At 31.7% G+C, this 20,708-nt stretch overlaps 1 protein-coding gene across 2 annotated transcripts; it reads left to right on the top strand.

Moving 5' to 3' along the window:
* The first annotated feature begins 4,794 nt into the window (after positions 1-4,794).
* LOC112755861 (histidinol-phosphate aminotransferase, chloroplastic) lies at positions 4,795-10,112 on the top strand. 2 transcript variants are annotated; one of them, XM_025804168.3, is made up of 10 exons: positions 4,795-4,952; positions 5,049-5,309; positions 6,074-6,157; positions 6,439-6,593; positions 6,679-6,776; positions 7,427-7,535; positions 7,672-7,829; positions 8,453-8,595; positions 9,095-9,235; positions 9,766-10,112. In XM_025804168.3, exons 1-10 carry the CDS (start codon positions 4,857-4,859, stop codon positions 9,895-9,897), a joined length of 1,377 nt encoding a protein of 458 aa, XP_025659953.1. In that variant the 5' UTR covers positions 4,795-4,856; the 3' UTR covers positions 9,898-10,112. The 2 variants fall into 2 exon arrangements, with proteins under 2 accessions (XP_025659953.1, XP_025659955.1); XM_025804170.2 differs by having other exon boundaries at positions 4,826-4,952; positions 6,428-6,593.
* Positions 10,113-20,708: the final 10,596 nt, after the last annotated feature.

Raw genomic sequence — 20,708 nt, 5'->3', positions numbered from 1 at the left:
TATGTTCAACCACTTGATTATTACTTGACTATAAACAACTTATACATAGATTGATGTAACATTACCCAGAGTCAATATCTAATTATCTATCACAATTTAGTACATTGTGTGTAGCCAGCTGGAATGACACTAACCCATTGCGGATGTTTGAAGCCAAACGTGCAACTTAGTAGAGATGCTTTCTCATTTATATGAAATGTTTTTTTTTTTTTTTTTTTTTTACCAAAATAGAAGACTCAAACCCACAACCTCTTAATTGAGTATGGAGAGACTATGTCATATGAAATATGTTTGCTCATCAATTATTTTTAACGTATTGTTAGAGTAAAATAATATAATTTTATACATATATCTAATTAGTTACTAAAAAAAATATATATCTAATTATATAATATTATATTAATAAAATTAATTATCTTTTATAATAATCGTATAAACAATCATTTAAAAAAGTATATAATTAAATGATTATATATAATATTTTATATTATCAGTATATTAAAATTAGACTTTATTTTATATAATCAATTTATAGTATGTACTAAATTAGCAATTTTTTATTATTAAATAAAATATAACTTTTTCTAAAAATTCGTATTTAATCTATTAAATGATAAAAGAGAGGCATGCAAATTTAATAAATAACTAAATAAAAGAATAAGCAAGTATGGAAAATTAACTTTTAATTAAGTAATATTAATTAATTTTTTATTGTAAAACTATTTAATTTTTAACTCTTATGTTAACAAATTTAAAATTTAAAATAAAAATAATTTTAAAAAAAGAACTGATATGGATTAGAAAAAATTAGATCCAAACTGAATTGGGAAATAAAATGAGCAGAATTTAGCCACATATTTATTTATAGTGTAACAAAATCCTGCGGTTGTGATTGTGACCACATTGGATGAAGAAAAGTACGAAGAAGCCGTGAAGGTTAGCCTTATTCCCATCTCTCGCTACGTTTTTCTGTCATTGTCATGGGCCTCTTGATTTTATAGCTCCTTCAGTACTTCTTTGTCTTCGTTTCATCACACATCATAAATGATAAACTTCCAATCAAGATCCCAAAAAAAAAAAAAAAATTATAAACCCTCAATCATCAATATTTTTAAGGAGTGCTAAGGAGCAATAACTTTTATGATTTGTATCCATTAAGTAGTTATCAATGATGTTTTTAATAGTGTGAGATTTCATCAAATGGTGTGAGATTATTCACTTTTCTTTTGTTAGTTATATATTAGCCAAAATTTAATAAAGTTGCTGACTCCTAAACTTTTTTTTTTCCAACGCAAAATGTTTTCAACCAACGTATTATACAATGCAAAGTTTAAAAACTTAAAATTGGTTAATTCTTTTGTTCATACATCTACTCTACATGAAATCTGTAATTTTGGTTATTAAAAATACGAGGAGTGCTAGGGCCAGCAACTTTTGTGATTTGTAGCCATCAAATAGTTATCAATGGTAATTTTAATGGTGTGAGATTGGTATGAGATTTCATATAATAGCTCATTTTTCCTTGCTGGTTATATGCTGGCCAGAATTTAAAAAAGTTGCTTACTTTTCTTAAAAATATTTGACCGTAATAACGAAGTTTTGCCCTACTATGTATTATGAATTAAATAATAGTATTATATCTTATTATGAATCATATTTCTAAATTCAATTCGTTCATACTAAAATTTCTTCTAATAACCTTATTCAGAATCATTAGATTTTCATCCGTTTCTAACAATGCTGGATTATTTTTTAATTTATTTCGTCAAAATCAATTCTCGTAACTAATCACTCTTATAATCTTTTTCCGAATAAACCACCTAAAGTGATGAGATTTCACAATTCTTTAAATAATAGGCACCATTCCAATTTTTTTTTTTTTAAATTATCAAAGAGATATATTCATTGATATGTATACTATTACAAGTAAGAAACAAAATTTCCTAACAAAACTAGATTAAAACCATCAATCAACACACCAATATAATTTTGAGAGAAGAAAACTAGGAAAATACAAAATCCAAGAATTTCTAGAAAAAGAATACTAATGAAATCAAAGAACTTCGGATGACTCCAAATAATGCCTAAAGCAGCCTCAAGCATTTCAACAGAAAACGTTTCACCTACAAAAGGATGATCAACAGTGTCTGTTTTCTTGCAATGTCTTCATCTCCACAAAAAATATGATTTTTACGCGACAAAAATATTATGTGCCTACAAAAATTAGCGATAATATATATATATATATATATATTTTATACGAATAACTGTACTAATTTAATAGCTAATTCTTTTACACGTATAATTGTTATTTCACTTATTTGCACAAATAATCAAAATAATTGGTATAACAAATTTCATAAAAGAAGTAACTTAACTAATATAATTGAGACAATAATTTCCACCAAAGAAACGCAACCCATTAAAAACACATAACAATCCATTAAAAGGATGAAAACATAATCATCATAAGATGAACCAAGATCAAAGCATTGCTAGTGTTTGATTTTGAATTTTAACTTAGTATATATACTTGCAAAATATTTAGTGATTTTCTTTCTAATCATTAATGCACTGAAAAATAATATTAGCTTTCTTTGGTCTCCGACAAGGCAGGGAACACTCCTTTGGATTTAGTGCCAATTTGCCATTATTGCCGCTAGTCATAGAGTTGGAATTGTATAACTATTAGTGTTAATTTGTCATTATTAAAGTTACTTGTTAGGGTTATTTGGAATAAAATTTTTAATAATTTTTTATTAATAAATATAATAAAAAATATTAAATACTTTAAATTTATATCAAACATCTAAGGAAATACTAGCAAAACTCTAAGCATTATATTAATGTATATACAGCAATTCATTAACTAATAACGAATCATTAAATAAAATTTAAATTTATAACAAATTAATTCTTTACCTATTGAATTAAAAGATATCGCAGAAAATAAAAAATATGTCTAGACAAGTTGACAATATCCTTGCTCTGGCTGGCATAAATGAAAACTATATACATGGTACAACTTGCAAGTTGCAACCAACACATATTACATAAGCATGGAGCATGTGGAACTGTGGATCAAGAATTTGTGATTTCCCACTTGTTTTTCATCAAAAATTTTAATTAAGGGGGAAAAAGTATATGATAGAAGGTGTTAAAGGGACACGTTGGCATGACTCATGACAGTAATATAACACAGCAGATTCATGTACTTATAAACACTGTGCTTGTATATGTCCTCATTCACTCATTCCTTAGCTGCTTTTGTTCATCATCAATGTACACAACTTATCAATAAGACACTTATGATTTAGTTTGGTAAAATTTTTATTTTTTAAAAGTTGTAGTATTTATATTTAGTATATTAAATTAAAAATAATTTTTAATAAACACAAATAAAATTAATTACGTTTGATAAAATAGTTTTTAAATTTTAAAAATACTATAATAGACATAAATGTAAATATTAAAATTGAAAAGTACAAGCCAATTTTAAAAAATTCTATCTTATATACTTTTAAAAGTACCTTAATTTTTTAAAAGTTGCAAGCACAAGCGTTACTAAACACAAAATAAGGAGTTTGAGCTTTTAAAAAACATAAACACCTCTTTAAAAAACTTTACCAAACCAAGCCTAATTAAATTATCTTTCTTCAAATGTTATATACTTATATGTGGCCATGTGCTTTGATAAATTAGTTATTTACATCAAATACACATTAATTAAATATATTGATTATTTTAGTGAGTAATTTTTGTATACGTAAAGCATTTTTTATCTATCTTTACCACTAATAATTAAATAAGGTGGTCATCAAGGGGTAAAAAAGCTGCTAAAATTGGTTACAATAATATTTTTTAAAATATCCTTATTTTCAAATAAAATTTTAAAATTCAAACAAGATTCCATACCAATTAAAAAATAACTCCAACTTTTAATTTCGGCCTAATTTGCTTATTTAGTTTACACTAGGCGAGAAGTGCCTTTTAATTTCTAGTTGTATATAATAGGGAAGTCAAATAAAGATTAAAATATTGATTAAAATTATTAAAACTATTAAAAAAAAGATTATGTTTCTATCAAAACCATTCATAAAAAAACATAAATTCAAAATTATCTATAAAAGATTATGTTGAACTAACAAAAACCCTTACTTTTTGGGTAAATTGTCAAATGAATTAAGTCATTTGGATTCAATGGAGTAATGAGCAATTATATGTATCATTTTTTACACTTGTTTAAATAAATTAGAGAATTAACCATTAAATCGACTCAATTTTGGTTGTCTATAATATTTTTTTAATAGCTATTTTTTTTAGCAATGTATTTTTTGGAGGTATTTTTTTCATTTCTTTTTTTTTTTTGGGTAAAAGGTTGGTGGTGGTGTTGGTAACGAAAATTCCTAGACACACATTTTCTTCAATCCATACGACAATAAAATTGGAAAACCCAACCCAACCTATTCACCTTTTTAAAACCATAAAGTGGATTGGGCTTTGCTTCCTCGATTTCAACCCACCCAACCAAAAATAAAAAATAAAAAATGTGTTCTATTTCCAAAGAGTTCTTTGTTTTATATTAAGAGCAATGCTAAGGGACAGCAACTTTTGTGATTGGTAACTATCACATAGCCATCAATGATGATCTAATGGTGTGAGATTGATGTAAGATTTCATCTAATGACTCACCTTTCTCTGCTGGTTACATACTGGCCAAAATTCAATAAAATTGCTGGCCCTTAAACTTTTCCTTATATTAATAAACTCTGCAAAAAAAAAAACTCTTTGCAAACCAAAACAATAATAATAATCATAATAAATCATAATTAAAAAATCAGCCCTCTTTTCTTCTTATGCTTTCTCAGTGTTGCCGGCTGCAACAATCTCGTTCCAACTTCTCCATTTCCATACAGAGAGAGAGAGAGAGAGAGAGAGAGAGAGAGAGAGAGGTAAGCTCTTAAGATTCTTTCTTTTACCTAACAATGGCGTTTCATTTATTTTTTTAATTAGTTAAAGCTTCCAACTTTATTTTGTTTATGATGCAGGTCTTCATGGGTGTTGTTGATTTTTACAATTCTGCTGCTACTTGCTTGGTTAAGTCCAATTCCATTGATCATAAGCAAGTGGGGTTGGGGCAAAGATTCAATTTTTCTTTTGAGGGGAAGAAGATTCAGAGGAGGAGGGACTCTGTGGCTATGGCTTCCACTATTCCTACGACAGAACCGGTTCTTCAGGTGACCGGTGACTCCTTCATCAGAGAGCATTTGAGAAAGTTGTCCCCTTATCAACCTATTTTGCCTTTTGAGGTATAAAAAATAAAAGCCAACTTTTATGGATTCTGTTGTAATGCAATGCTGATTTTTATTTGAAGAATTCTGGGCATTGTTACAATTTCTGGTTAAGAGATTTGGTTGTGTGCTTCTGTTAGCTCTTAGTTAAAGCATACTTGATCACTTGTTATTTTAAATAGAAATGCATTTTTGTTTCTTCAGGCTTTATTTAGCCATGATTTATTCTTATTCTTCCTTTGGAGGAATTTTTTTTTTTTTTTTTTGGCTAATACTGAAGGAGTAAGCAATCATATATTTGCATAAGTTTTTGACAATAATTACAATCTAAAAAAAGGTCTTCGGCTTTTTTGTAGAAACTGATAAGAGTTAGCTTTTGAGACACGAAAACAATGAAAATAACAAAATCCTGTCCTCACTATTTTATGTTCTTCTTTCACAAAATCATAAAAAGAGAAAACCTTTAAAATGGGAATGGGAATGAAATAAGAAACAAATCACTCTCCCACCCCACCCAACAAAAAAAAATGAAATTAGTCTTATTGGTTCTATGTTAATACTTGTTTTTCTGTTTGATTGCTATGTCACTTGCAACTCACTGCACATGTATTGCAAGTTCATCTAATGTAATTTGTCACCGCTTCTTAGCATAAAAACTTCTCAGCACTGAACCCTGGCTTTTGTAACACTTGCGGTAGGCCTAAGCACTTTGTTAGTGGTTACTTTTGTGGGGGAAAATCATTTCATTATGATGCAATTTAGTAAACAAAGATTCTCTGCAGGTTTTATCTTCTCGTCTTGGACGCAAGCCTGAAGATATTGTTAAGTTAGATGCTAATGAAAACCCTTATGGTCCCCCTCCCGAGGCAAGTGTTTCATCTTTTCCCCCCTAGCTTGTAGTTTTTCCATATTATGAGATCTCTTGATCCATCATCCATGTAACCAAATCCACCTAATGAAGCATGATTTAGTTAATGTTTGTTGTTGGTTAGTTGTTCTTTTTTTTTTTTTATTATTTCTTTTCCCCCCTTAACTATTGCATAAAAATGGAAAATAATTATCTGCTAGTATGATATTTTTTCTCTAAGCTATACTCATGTTTATGCATATGTATTGTCACCTGAGTTTACTGTCAGATGTTTGATAGGTCATGGAAGCCCTAGGATCAATAAAATTCCCATATGTCTATCCTGACCCAGAGAGCCGCAGATTGCGTGCAGCTCTTGCCCAAGATTCAGGCCTTGAATCTGAATATATTCTGGCAGGATGTGGCGCAGATGAGCTTATTGATTTGATAATGCGGTTAAAACCCAAACTCTTATATTAAGCCTCAAATTCATTTTTTTCCTTTGACAATAAATGATTATCGTGCATACATGATGCTCAGTTGTGTGCTTGATCCTGGTGACAAGATTGTGGACTGCCCGCCAACCTTCACAATGTATGAGTTTGATGCTGGAGTTAATGGAGCACTTGTCATCAAAGGTAAGAATAACATTTCATACATGTAGCTTTTAAAAAGTTTTTCTTTTTGTATGATTTTAAAGTCTAAATAAATTTTGTTTAACTGTTGCGATACATATAAAGTAAAACCAATAATGAGTCTTCATGTTATATGAGCTGGATCTATACATTATTCAATCCTAAAGGATCTTTAGGAAAAGGGTGTCCTAGAGATATTAAATCAACCATGAACCTCCAATAAGCTTTTAGTGCGTTGGTCATTGACAATTGTTGAATGAGAAATAGGTATCTCTAAACAGATTGAACCTTGAGATAGTAAATTGGTTCATATGTTATGAATAAAGATCTTTAGCTTTTAAACTTTCTAGTGAGAATTTGTTCTTATGATATTATAAATCCTGTTATACTGGTCAAATACAAAAGATAGTACTTAAACAGATTATATTTTCATATTTTTGTAATAGGATAAGGCTTTGTTGTTGTTATTTAATGTAAAGGCTTATATTTAATGGTTGTGGATATTTAGATATTAAATGGATCACTTTAAAGGTCTTTTGTTTTAATTTTTCTTATCATTCCTATTGTCCTCTTAACATTATTGTGTGTCAAGTTATTTTTTTTGTGTGTGTAATGTCAGATTTGCATAACTATCTCAGTTATTTAAATTGTAGTTCCAAGGAAGTCAGACTTTAGCTTGAATGTGGAACACATAACAGAGGTTGTTAAACAAGAGAAGCCGAAATGCATCTTTTTAACATCACCAAATAATCCAGATGGAAGGTGATTGATTGTCAAGTATTCCTTTTTTCTATTCTATTTTCAGATTGTTTTTATGTCATTAGTATGCTGGAAATTTGCGTGTATCTTCTGTTAGATTTTGGTTCTGTTGATACTGTTCTGACAATTTTCCCAACAGTATAATTGATGATGAAGTACTTCTAAAGATACTTGAGCTTCCAGTATTGGTGGTGCTGGATGAAGCATACATTGAGTTCTCAGGAATCAAATCGAGGATGACTTGGGTCAAGAAATATGAGAATTTGATTGTTCTTCGGACATTTAGCAAAAGGGCTGGTATTGTTCTACCTTTTCTTTTAATCGATGTTGAACACGGGTTATTGAAAATGGATTGAGAGCTCGTCTTGTTCCCTTATATATATTAATGCAAATAACCTAATTATGAATGAGGAAGCCTTCTATACTTTGTTTTTATCCTCCATCTATCATTGTTACTTTTCGGTACATCATTGGATCAACTGTATCTAGATACATTAATTCAAAGATGTACGAAAAAGAGGCGGTGACTGATAGAACAATGTCTTTCGGGCATGCAATTGGTCTACTTGATTGCAAATGCTATTATATTGGTGACATAACAAGGATTGAAGCCTTGCAGGTTCAGGTTAAACTCGAGTGAAAGTGTATGTGAGCTTGAACTATTGGGATTTATGGTTGCTGTGAAACTAAAACTATCATACTTTAACACATTTTTGGTTGATAAATCATAATATTGGGATCACTGAGGAAATGGCTCCCTAGATTAAGCATCACCTGTTATCAAAGTGTATTTGTATTGGAAAATTTAATTCTAGAGAAAATACCATTCTTTATGAGTATGATCATAAAAGTTGTGTTTGATTAGTATCTTCTAATTGTGGCCCAATGAATTCATATTTTGAAATGAATTGCTGGTTCAGGTTTAGCCGGACTTCGTGTGGGATATGGAGCTTTTCCTTTGAGCATCATTGAGTATCTTTGGAGAGCAAAGCAACCATATAATGTCTCTGTTGCCGCTGAAATTTCTGCGTGTGCTGCATTGCAAAATCCTACTTATCTAGAGGTTCTTTTTTCTTTTTCTTTTGTGTGGTTAAGCTCACATATTTACTTTAAATTTTAATTATTCTGGAGGTACGTATAGTTTTTACTTAATTTTTTATTAGGTCCCTATAGTTTTAACGTTTCTAAATAAGTCCTCTGGTTTAAAAATTTTGATTAAGCTGTTGTAGCTGATGATAAATTGCCAATTTAGATAGTATATAGACTTTACCACAATTTTTAAAGCCGAGGAATATGGTTGAATAATGTTTGTACAGGGAGTTAATAAGGAATATTTAGCCTATAGGGGAATGATTGAAATGTTTTGTACAATATACGGATTTCGATACAAAGTTTTAAATTATAGGGATCTCTAGAGTACTTAAACTTTATTATTACAAAAGAGACCGCCGCATTGTGACACATTAGAGTCAGTAACTTTTATCTGATATGCACATAGAAGGATCAAGTATAGTACACTTAAAATGCACTTGAAATTCTTAAGAATTGAACCTAACTTGCAGAATGTAAAAGATGCTCTGCTGAAAGAACGAACGAGGCTGTATGATCTCTTGAATGAAGTTCCGTTCCTTCGACCGTTTCCAAGCCATTCTAATTTCATTCTCTGTGAGGTCACCTCTGGAGTGGATGCAAAGAAGCTGAAGGTGCTTTCCTTTTCTTTTGTATCAAACTTTGTTCTTAGTATCTTGTTAGTCGCGCATCAAATTTCATCTTTCGAATTTTTTATCAGAGACTTGGAGCAGATGTATTGCAAAATCGCTTTGTTAATTAGGGTTAAATAAGTTTTTATTCCTTGTAAAATCGTGATTTTTTGTTTTAATCCCTGTAAAAGAAAAAATTGGATTTTGGTCCTTGTAAAATTTAAAATTTCCAATTTCAATCCCTAGTGTTAGTAAATGGTGAGTTAGTAGGTTAAATACTAGGGTAATGCTATGGTGAAGAACGAAGTTTGGTGAAGAGTAAAGATTATTCTTTTAACGATGTAAAATAATAAAAATTTACATGATCAAACCGGAAAAAGAAATGTACAGGGATTAGAACAAAAATCACAAGTTTTGCAGAGATCAAACTTTATGTAACCCTATTAGTTTTTGTTTTTAGCATGTCGAGTTAGCAAATATTATTTTGTTATTAATAATTTTAACTAAAGATTGTGTACATGAAAACCAAACAGGAGGATCTTGCACAAATGGGAGTGATGATTCGTCACTATGACAAGAAAGAGCTAAAGGGCTACGTTCGTGTATCTGTTGGTAAGCCTGAACACACAGACGCACTAATCAACTGCCTTAAGAAAATGCCCTAGTTACCACCATTTCTAACTGTTAATTTAGTAGATTTCATTTTATGTTAATGTAATTCATCACATTTTACATGAGATTTTTTGTATTCCGTATTAAATTGAAATTGTATATTATTGGGGGATATTATTTCTTTCTTAGAAACTAATTTTGGTGCGTTGACAATATAAAAGAGTTTTGTATTGTGATCTAGTATGTTAATGTTAGTAAGTTTTTCAAATGAGGAGGAGGTTATTTTTGTCAGTTTAGGATTGAATCTATGCACTCGAATTTTCTTATTAACAATGTATCTTCTTTTATTAATTATTAGTATTATAAAGTTACCGTAGTTAACCAATTGTCATACTTCTTTTGTCTTGGCGCTCCCTGTATTATTTAAAATTCAGGTGAAGTCGACTTCACGTGAAGTTGATACCTGAGAGCCGTTAGATGAAAATTTAGTCAAATCAGTCAAATTATTTAACGGCTCTCAGGTATCAACTTCACGTGAAGTCGACTGCATCTGAGTTTCCACCTTTATTTATACTTGGTGGATATCATACATGTGAAGTCGACTGCACATTTCCACATTTATTTATACTTGGTGGATATCATATTGATCATCAAACAGCACTTTCACTACTTATCCTAAATAAATAGCGTCTAAACCATTAGTATATATATCTATTTTTTTTTCTTGGTTTATATACATCTATTTGATCCTTCTATAGATGATAGTTATCTTGGGCACAAAGGTAATTTTTGACCTGAATTGTTGTGTGCAGTCTTTAAATAATATGTCTAAGGTCTTTTCAAAATTTTAGGCAAAATGCATGAGTCAATTGTAAAATATGAAAATTTTTTTCCTATATTGTAATGTACTAGCCAAAGTAGTCAACTTAGTTTGAGGCAATATAACAAGTTTGTAATGTCTTTAGATGTCTCGGTGGCACGTTCATTACACTAATGTATTCAATGAATCTAAATTTTGGCCAACAGACTTGGATAATTTTTGAAATTTTATCATGATAAGGATAAACCATTGTAATTGTTGATCTTTAACGAGGAATTCATAGTAAGCATAAATCATTAATTCGCGTTGTTGTCGTGAAAAGGACCGTCATAACAATAATATATAAAAATAAATACTGATAGTAATATATAAATATATATATAAAAAATTTGTTTTTATTGTTTTCATATTTTGTGTGTGTATAATATATATAAAAGAATATTTACGATAGAGATTCATTTGGCCTTTTATCTATTTTTTAAAACTAAGTTTGTCTTTTAATATTTTTTATATTTATCATCAGAGTCTTCAAAACACATCCTACAAAGACGGGCCTCAGGGGCGGGGGGCCGGGGGGTGTTTGGGATGTTAGCTTTGAGGACTATAACTTAAATTTAAAAAAACCTATATTAAAAATTTAAAATTATTAGATATATATTTGATTAACAAATATAGTATGTGATCCTTCAATTTATTTTATTAACGTATCTAAGTTTAGTAAAGCAACTAAAGCTAATTATAGAAAAAAAAAAGAAAAATTAAATAATAAAAAGATAAAAATATTCTTAAGTAATAACTATCAAAATTTGATGGTGGAGAGAGAAAAAAAACAATAACCTCATGTTATGGGTGGTTTACGTAACAGATGTTCGCTTACAAATTGAAAATCTTTTTATTTTGTTTTCAATAAAGTCATCCAGATAGAATAACATAATATTTCTTTGAGTAGTTTTCTCCTATATATGTAAAGAGAAGTGTGTTCTCTTTTTGTCAAGAGAAAATGTTATTGTAGTCTTCTTGTGACAGAGAGAAGTTGTAATTCTCAAAGAAAATTATTCAATTATTTCTATATTTTATACAAATTTCTAATTTTTCAACTCTATATCTTGTTGTATCATTTGTCTAGTACCTAACAGTGGTATTAGAGTCAAAGGTTACTGATTAATATATTTTTTTTCTCCGCTGCGAGTTACCATCTAAAAACAAACGTTAGCAAAGTATGAAATTCTAAAATTCAATGGGAGTAATTTTATTGTATGAAAATTGAAGATAAAACCCATTATGAGAAAAGACAATTGCGTGACAGCAATTGAAGGTAGACCCACTGGAATTACAGATGAAAAATGGAAGGAGATGGACAACAATGCTGTTGCAAACTTACACTTGGCACTAGCTGACTCAGTTTTATCAAGTGTAGCAGAAAAAAAGACAACAAAAAAATTTGGGATGCTCTAACCAAATTATATGAAGTCAAGTCACTTCACAACAAGATATTCTTGAAGAGTAGACTTTATATTCTTCGAATGAGTGAGTCCACATCGGCAATGGATCAAATCAACAATCTAATACGCTATTTTCCTAACTCTCATCGTTGGAATATACCATAGCAGAAAATGAACGTGCAGAGCTCTTACTTCAAAGTCTACCAGATTCATATGATCAGCTTATCATTAACTTAACTAATAATGCTTTGACTGATTATCTTTCTTTTGATGACATGGTTGCTGCGATTCTTGAAGAAGAATCTAGGCGTAAGAATAAGGAAGATAGATTAAAGAACTCAAAACAAGCAGAGACTTTGTTGATGACAAGAGGGAGATCAATGGAGCATGGTTCCAGTGGGAGTCAAAGTAGACTAAAGTCACAAAGTAAGAAGTAGGTTAAATGCTACAATTGTGGTAAGAGGGGCACTTCAAGAAAGATTGTTAGAATAAGAAAAGTATAGAGAAGGTTCCAGAAGGATCAAGTTCTCAAGGATGTGTTGCGAACACCTCTGATGATGGAGAAATCATGTATGGCGAAGTAACAATCGGTTCTAAAGGTAGCAAACAGCTCACTAATGTTTGGATTGTTGATTAAGGAGCAACATAGCACATGACTCCTCATCGTGATTGGTTTTGTACATATGAACCTGTCTTGGAAGGATCGGTATTTATGGGAAACGATCATGCCTTAGAAATTATTGGAATGGGTACTATTAAAATAAAAATGTTTGATGGTTCTATTCGTTCACTTCAAGGGGTAAGACACGTGAAAGGCTTGAAGAAGAATTTGTTGTCGATTGGGCAATTGGATGAACTTGGTTGCAAGACCCATATTGAATGTGGGATCTTGAAAGTTGTTAAAGGAGCTCTTGTGGTAATCAAAGTAGAAAAGATTGCAGCAAATCTATACATACTTGTGGGAGATACTTTGCAAGAGGCAGAGGCATTAGTTATTTCAGCAAGCCAAGAAGAAATGACGATGATATGACATTGCAAACTGGGCCACGTGTCAGAACGAGGCTTGAAGATTCTTGTAGAACGTAATCTCATTCCCAGGGTCAAATCGATAAACTTTCCGTTTTGTAAGCACTACATTACAAGCAAGAAACATAGATTGAAGTTAACTGCTTGGAGCAAACACATATTGAAGTTGATTCATTCTGATGTGTGAGAATCATCGGAGATTTTTCTAGGAGGAGTAAAATATCTTGTATCATTTATTGATGATTACTCTAGGAGGCTATGGGTGTACCCGATCAAGAAGAAATCAGACGTGTTTGCGACGTTTAAAGAGTTCAAAGCAAAGTTAGAACTTGAATCCGAAAAGAAGATCAAGTGTTTAAGGACAGATAATGGAGGAGAATATGTCGATGGTGATTTTCTAACATTTTGCAAGCAAGCAGGTATTCAACGGCAATTCACAGTTGCATATACGCCTCAGCAAAATGGTGAAGCAGAGCGAATGAATAAGACTCTCCTAGAAAGAGCACGAGCTATGTTACAAACTGCAGGTTTAGCCAAGTCCTTTTGGGAAAAAGCTATTAAAACCGGTTGTTATGTGATAAATCGGCCACCATCAACTGCAATTGGGTTGAAGACACCAATGGAGATGTGACAAGGTAAGCCACCTAATTATTCTTCTTTACATATATTTGGTTGTCCTGTGTACGTGATGTACAATTTTCAGGAAAGAACAAAGTTGGACCCAAAGTCTAGAAAATGTATATTCTTGGGTTATGCTGACGAAGTTAAGGGGTATCGCCTGTGGGATCTTACTGCTCGCAAGGTAGTTGTCAGTAGAGATGTGATATTTGTAGAAGATGAATTGCAACAAGAACAAGAAAATAACAGTACTGTTAAAGAGATAACCACTGTTCAAATAGATAAAAAATGCAGAGAAGGTGATCTTTCTGAAGCAGAACCACAGCACGAAGAACACGAAGCAGAGGCCAATGACATAGAAGTTTGTCAATCCACTTGACAAAGAAGAACACAGTCATGGCACTCAAATTATGTTTTGACAAACCATGATGCATATTGTCTTTTGACAAAAGATGGAGTATGGAGGCTATGCGCAATCCAGACACTTCTATGTGGATGACAGTAATGCAAGAAAAAATTGAGGCATTACATAGGAACCGTACCTGAAAACTTGTTGAACTTCTAGCAGGTCAGAAAGTCATTAGTAACAAATGGGTTTACAAGATCAAACGAGATAGTAATGATCAGGTGAAACGATATCGTGCAAGATTGGTTGTCAAGGGATATGCTGAGAAAGAAGGTATTGACTTCAATGAAATATTTTCTTCAGTGGTAAGACTAACTACTATTAGAGTAGTTTTGGCTATGTGTGCTGTAATTGATTTACATCTAGAGCAATTGGATGTAAAGACTGCTTTTCTTCATGGAGAACTTGAAGAAGAGATATATATGCTCCAACCAGAAGGTTTTGAAGAACAAGAAAAAGAAAATTTGGTTTGCAGGTTAACTAAATTTATGTACGATCTAAAGCAGGTGCCAAGGTGTTGGTACAAGAGATTTGATTCTTTTATTATTAGCCTTGGATACAACAAACTTAGTTCAGATCATTGTACCTATTACAAGAGGTCTGATGATAATGATTTCATTATTATGCTGTTGAATGTAGATGATATGTTGGTGGTAGGTCTCAACAAAGATCAAATCCAAGAATTGAAGGCACAGTTGGCTAGGGAGTTTGATATGAAAGACTTGAGACCAACAAACAAGATTTTAGGGATGCAAATCCACCGAGACAAAAGGGATAGGAAGATTTGGCTATCGCAAAAGAATTATTTAAAGAAGATCCTGTAACGTTTCAATATGCAAGAATGTAAGCCAATTTCAACCCCACTACTTCCTATGAATTTCAAATTATTCTTAAGTATGTATCATAGTAGTGAAGCAGAGATGATGGAAATGTCTTGAGTACCGTATGCATCAGCGTGGGAAGCCTTATGTATGTCATGATCTGTACAAGGCCAGATATTCCTCAAGCAGTTGCGGTGGTAAGTTATTTATGGCAGATCCGAGTAAAGAGCATTAGAATGCTGTTAAGAGGATCTTGAGATACATCAAATGGACCTCGAATGTTGCATTATGTTTTGGAGGATCGGAATTTATTGTCAATAGATATGTCGATTCAGACTTTGCAGGTGATCTTGATAAACGAAAATCTACTACATGATATGTGTTCAACCTTGCAGGAGGAGCTGTGAGCTGGCTATCTAAATTATAGACTGTTGTAACTTTATCTACTACAGAAGCTGAATATATGGCAGCTACACAAGCATGCAAGGAAGCTATTTGGATCCAAATGTTGATGGAGGAATTTGAGCACAAATAACAGATCGAAGATTCTGCACATTGCAAGGAATTTTGCCTTTCATTCAAGAACAAAACACATTGAAGTACAATATCACTTTGTTCGGGAAGTAGTAGAGGAAAGAAGTGTTGATATGTAGAAGATTTACACTAAAGATAACCTAGTAGATACCATGACAAAATCAATCAGCACTTGAAAAATTTGAATGGTGTAGATCTTCATATGGCCTATTAAATATATGAGCAATATAAATTTTTGAAAATTTACCAAAATTAGCTTTAAATAGGAGATTGTAAGTTTAGTAAAACTAATTATAGAAAAGAAATAAAAAACTAAATAATGAAAGGAGAAAAATATTCCTAGATAATAGCCATCAAACTTTGATGGTGGAGAGAGAGAAAGAATAGTAACATCATGTTACGGGTGGTTTACGTAACAGAGGTTCGCTTATAAATTGAAAATCTTTTCATTTTGTTTTCAATCAAGTCATCCAGATAAAATAACATAATATTTCTTTGAGTAGTTTTCTCCTGTACATGTAGAGAGAAGTGTGTTCTCCTTTTATTAAGAGAAAGTGTTATTGTAGTCTCCTTGTGATAGAGAGAAGTTACAATTCTCAAAGAAAAGTATTCAATTATTTTCATATTTTATACAAATTTTTAATTTTTCATCTCTATATTTTGTTGTGTCATTTGTCTGATACCTAACAACGTATACACAAAAAATCAGTCATCACATAAATTACTTATATAAAAATATAAAATATATATTAAAATATAAAATATATATTAACAATGAATTAAATAACAAATATATTTATATATAAATATTAAATACATCATAGCTAATTTAGTAGCCTTGATAAAATACTTTATTTCATTTTATATTATAGTTATTGTTTATCAAAATTAACTTATTTTATATTCATTTATTTGCTTACAAATTGCATCTCATACATAACTAGCTAAGCATTACATATGTTTATTTGTTATTTTATTTTCTCATCTTTATGATTGTGTATCTTAGTTAAGAATTTAATTATCCTAAATTGTCCAATTTTTAATTCATTATAAGAAAAATAAGCGATTTTACAACCGCTAAAAGTAGTTATTTTTATAGGATATATTTTTTATGGTCGCAAAAAGAGTTAGTATTATTAGAAAATGTTTAAAGTATATCTTTACGGCTATTTAAAAAAAAAATATTTATTGACATTTATTCTTTACCATCAATGATAGCTAAACATTAATAAAAGTAGTGCCAATAAAGTTTTCCTTTTTACAATTAAGTGTCCGTTAAAAGTACGTTTAAATATTTTTTGTAATTATTAACCAACAATAATACCGTAGATATTAGAATTAACAACCATTAAAATATATTTGAACATATTTTTGACACAATTATTTGTTACAAAAATATTCTAGTAAAATGGTTATTTTTTTGTATACTATTAGCCGTGCTAAGTATTAAACCACTCTTCCACCTTAGCCCATGACAACAATAAAGACGTCTCACGGCCCACAAATTCAGCCGAACAGGATACACAAATTCAATTATAATTTTAGTCTTTATCTTATCTTATAGTTATCTTTATCTTTATCTCTATCTTATATTTATCTACTTTTATCTTTCATAGGTTAATACTCTATATATACTTAGTTTTACCTTTATAGTTTACAATTCAATCAATCAACAATCAATAAAATTTCTTCATATTTTTCTTTCACAATTCTATTATCTTTGCGTACTCTTTCCGTTTTATTATGGTATCAGAGCTCCTCTTGAGCTCTGCTGACATCCATGGATCAAGGAGAAAGGGCACAGCAGCAACTTCATCCGGAGCCTATTTTGGACCTTTCGTCAGCCCAACATTTTTCTTTCATGGCACTTCCTTTCAACGAAGAAGCTCGTCCTACAAACCAACTTGAACTTTTGTCAAGTCCAACTACTCATTATCTTTGTTCTTTCAATGCCTTTTCTACTGTTAACAATTCTTCAAATCGAGATTCATTCTTAAATACTTGGATCATTGATTCTGGTGCCACAGATCACATTGCATCAAATTTGTCTTGGTTTATTTCTTACACACAAATTTCTCCTATTATTGTTCATTTACCAAATGGTTCTCAAACTACTGTTTCTTATAAAGGCATCGTTCAATTTTCACCATCCTTGGTTCTTCATGATGTTCTTTATTTACCTCATTTCAACTTTAATATTATCTCTGTTTTAAAAATTACTTCAGCACTCGTATATGAACTCACTTTTTCATCTTCTTCTTGCACGCTACAGAGCAACAATTTGGGGACGATTGGTTTGACCAGAATGAGAGAAGAATTATATGTCTTTGAACCCAATTTTGGTAAAAATTTAACCACTACACACTCCATAAATTTCATCCAATCTCCACCCATTACACCTTCCAATATATGGCATTTTCGTTTAGGACACCTTTCTGGACAAAGACTTAATCATTTACATAAACAATTTTCTTTTATCTCTATGCATCAAGACGAGGCTTGTGACATTTGTCATCTTTCTAAACAAAAGAAACTTCCATTTTCTCAAAATTTTAATAAAGACAATGCAAGTTTTGATTTATTATACTTTGATATTTGGGGTCCATTTCGATAAAATTCTATTCATAATCATAAATATTTTTTTACTATTGTTGATGATTTTAGCCGCTTTACATGGGTTACTTTATTAAAATCAAAAGGAGAAGTGCAAAATCAAATAAAAAATTTTATTACTTTAATTGAAACACAATTCAACTCCAAAGTCAAAACTATTCGTTCCGATAATGGACCAGAATTTATTTTACCTGATTTTTATGCTTCAAAGGGCATTATTCATCAACGTAGTTGTGTTGAAACTCCTCAACAAAATGGAAGGGTAGAACGCAAGCATCAACATATTTTGAATATAGCTCGTGCTCTTATGTTTCAATCTAATTTACCATCATCTTTTTGGTCTTATGCTGTTAGACATACTGTTTATTTACTTAATAGAGTTCCATCATCCGCAATTAATTTTAAAACACCATTTGAGATTTTATTCAATCATCCACCAAATTATCATGACCTTAAAGTTTTTGGATGCTTATGTTTTGTTTCTACCCAAATGGCAAACAGATCAAAATTTGATCCAAGAGTCAAAAAGGCTGTATTTATTGGCTTTCAACCTGGTTTTAAAGGGTATATTATTTATATTTTAGAAGATAAAAGAATTGAGATTTCTAGAAACGTGATTTTTTATGAAATGATCTTGCCCTTAGTCACAAAAAATGTCCAATTCCATACACTCAACTCAACATGACCAAACACACTTTCTCAAAAACAAGATTCAGTTAGTCTTCCAGTTGAACCCTCACCTATACCCATTGACCCAAGTCCACCTAGTTCTTTATTTTCTCCAACAAGCTCTCCTTCTTCCTCATTATCGTTTCCTAACCAAGTTGAACCCATGACCACCGAATCACTTTTAACACTAGACACCAGTCCACCATCACCTTCTCATCCCCCGTCACCTTCTTCACCACCTGAGCAACCTCATCCTCGTCATTTCGACCGGCCTCACTGACCTCCAGCATATCTCTCTGATTACTTGTGTAATTCCTCTCTCATCTCTACAAATTAATCTCCCTCAAAGTGTAAGTATTCTTTATCTCCAGTCATGTCTTTTTCTTCTCTTTCATCTATAAAAAGCTTCTTTTATCTCTACATTCTGACGTTGAGCCAAAATCTTTTAAGGACGCCAATCAACACTCTAATTGGCGTAATGCTATGAAAGATGAGTTGCATGCTCTTGAGCCGAACAAAACTTGGCGTCCTGTTGATTGCCCTGCAGGGGTTAAGCCGGTTGGCTGTAAATGAGTCTATCGCATCAAACGCAAGCCTGATAGTTTATTTGATCGATATAAAACACGCCTTGTGGCTAAAGGGTTCACTCAAACTGAAGGTGTTGATTTCTTGGAAACTTTCTCCTCTGTTATCAAGCCTGCCACCATCAGATTAGTTTTGGCATTGGCCTCTATGAAGCATTGGCCTATACATCAGTTGGATGTCAATAATGCTTTCTTACATGGGGATCTTTCTGAGGATGTTTATATGACTCTGCCACCCGGATTTATATCTCCTTAACCGAATCAATGCTGTAAGCTGCTAAAGTCACTGTATGGTTTACGACAATCTAGTCGTATGTGGTATGATAAACTTTCTCATCTTTTACTATCTCATGGATATCAGCAGACCTCATCTGATTATAGTTTATTTCTCAAATTCATTGGTGATCAAATTTCTATCCTTTTAGTCTATGTTGACGACATTGTTCTCACTGGTAATTCCATTTCTGAACTTGCTGCCATTAAGTCTATTTTGCACCAACACTTCCGAATTAAAGACTTGGGCCATTAAAATATTTTTTGGGTATTGAGGTTGCTCAATCAGAGAATGAAATTTGCTTATCTCAGAGAAAATATTGTCTTGATCTTTTAGAGAATTCTGGTTTATTAGGTGCTAAACCTGCCTCTGTTCCAATGGATAGTACTACAAGACTATATCAAGACAAAAGTCTCCTACTATCCGACCCTTTTGTATATCGTCGTTTGGTTGGCCGTCTTATCTATCTCACCACTATTCGACCGGACATCATGTATGCCATTCAACAATTAAGTCAATTCATGGCATCTCCTACTGAATCTCATCTTCAAGCTGCCAAGCATGTGTTACGATATCTGAAAACTAGTCTCGGCAAAGGACTTTTCTTTCCGAGGGAATCGGAAATTCAGCTTCTTGGCTTCAGTGACTCTGATTGGGCCGGATGTCCTGACACTCGGCGATCTTTAACAGGTTATAGTTTCTTCTTAGGTAGTTCTTTAGTCTCTTGGAAGACCAAGAAACAAATCACCATTGCCCGCTCATCTACGGAAGCAGAATATCATGCACTTGCCAACACAACTTGTGAACTTCAATGGATACTAAATGTGTTACAATTTTTACGCATCTCTCCTATCCGCCCACCAGTTTTATATTGTGATAATCAGAGTGCTCTTCATATTGCTGCTAACCCGATTTTTCATGAACGGACCAAACATTTAGAGGTTGATTGTTACGTGGTTCAACAAAAAGCTCAAGTTGGAGTAATGAAACTTCTCCCAATTCCCTCTTCTGGGCAACTAGCTGACATCTTCACCAAATTTTTGTCTCCTCAACCCTT

The sequence above is a fragment of the Arachis hypogaea genome, chromosome 6 (genome assembly GCF_003086295.3).
Source record: "Arachis hypogaea cultivar Tifrunner chromosome 6, arahy.Tifrunner.gnm2.J5K5, whole genome shotgun sequence".
Lineage (NCBI taxonomy): Eukaryota > Viridiplantae > Streptophyta > Magnoliopsida > Fabales > Fabaceae > Arachis > Arachis hypogaea.
Note: the sequence above shows the minus strand (reverse complement) of the source record. Positions and strands in the feature narration are given on the sequence as shown.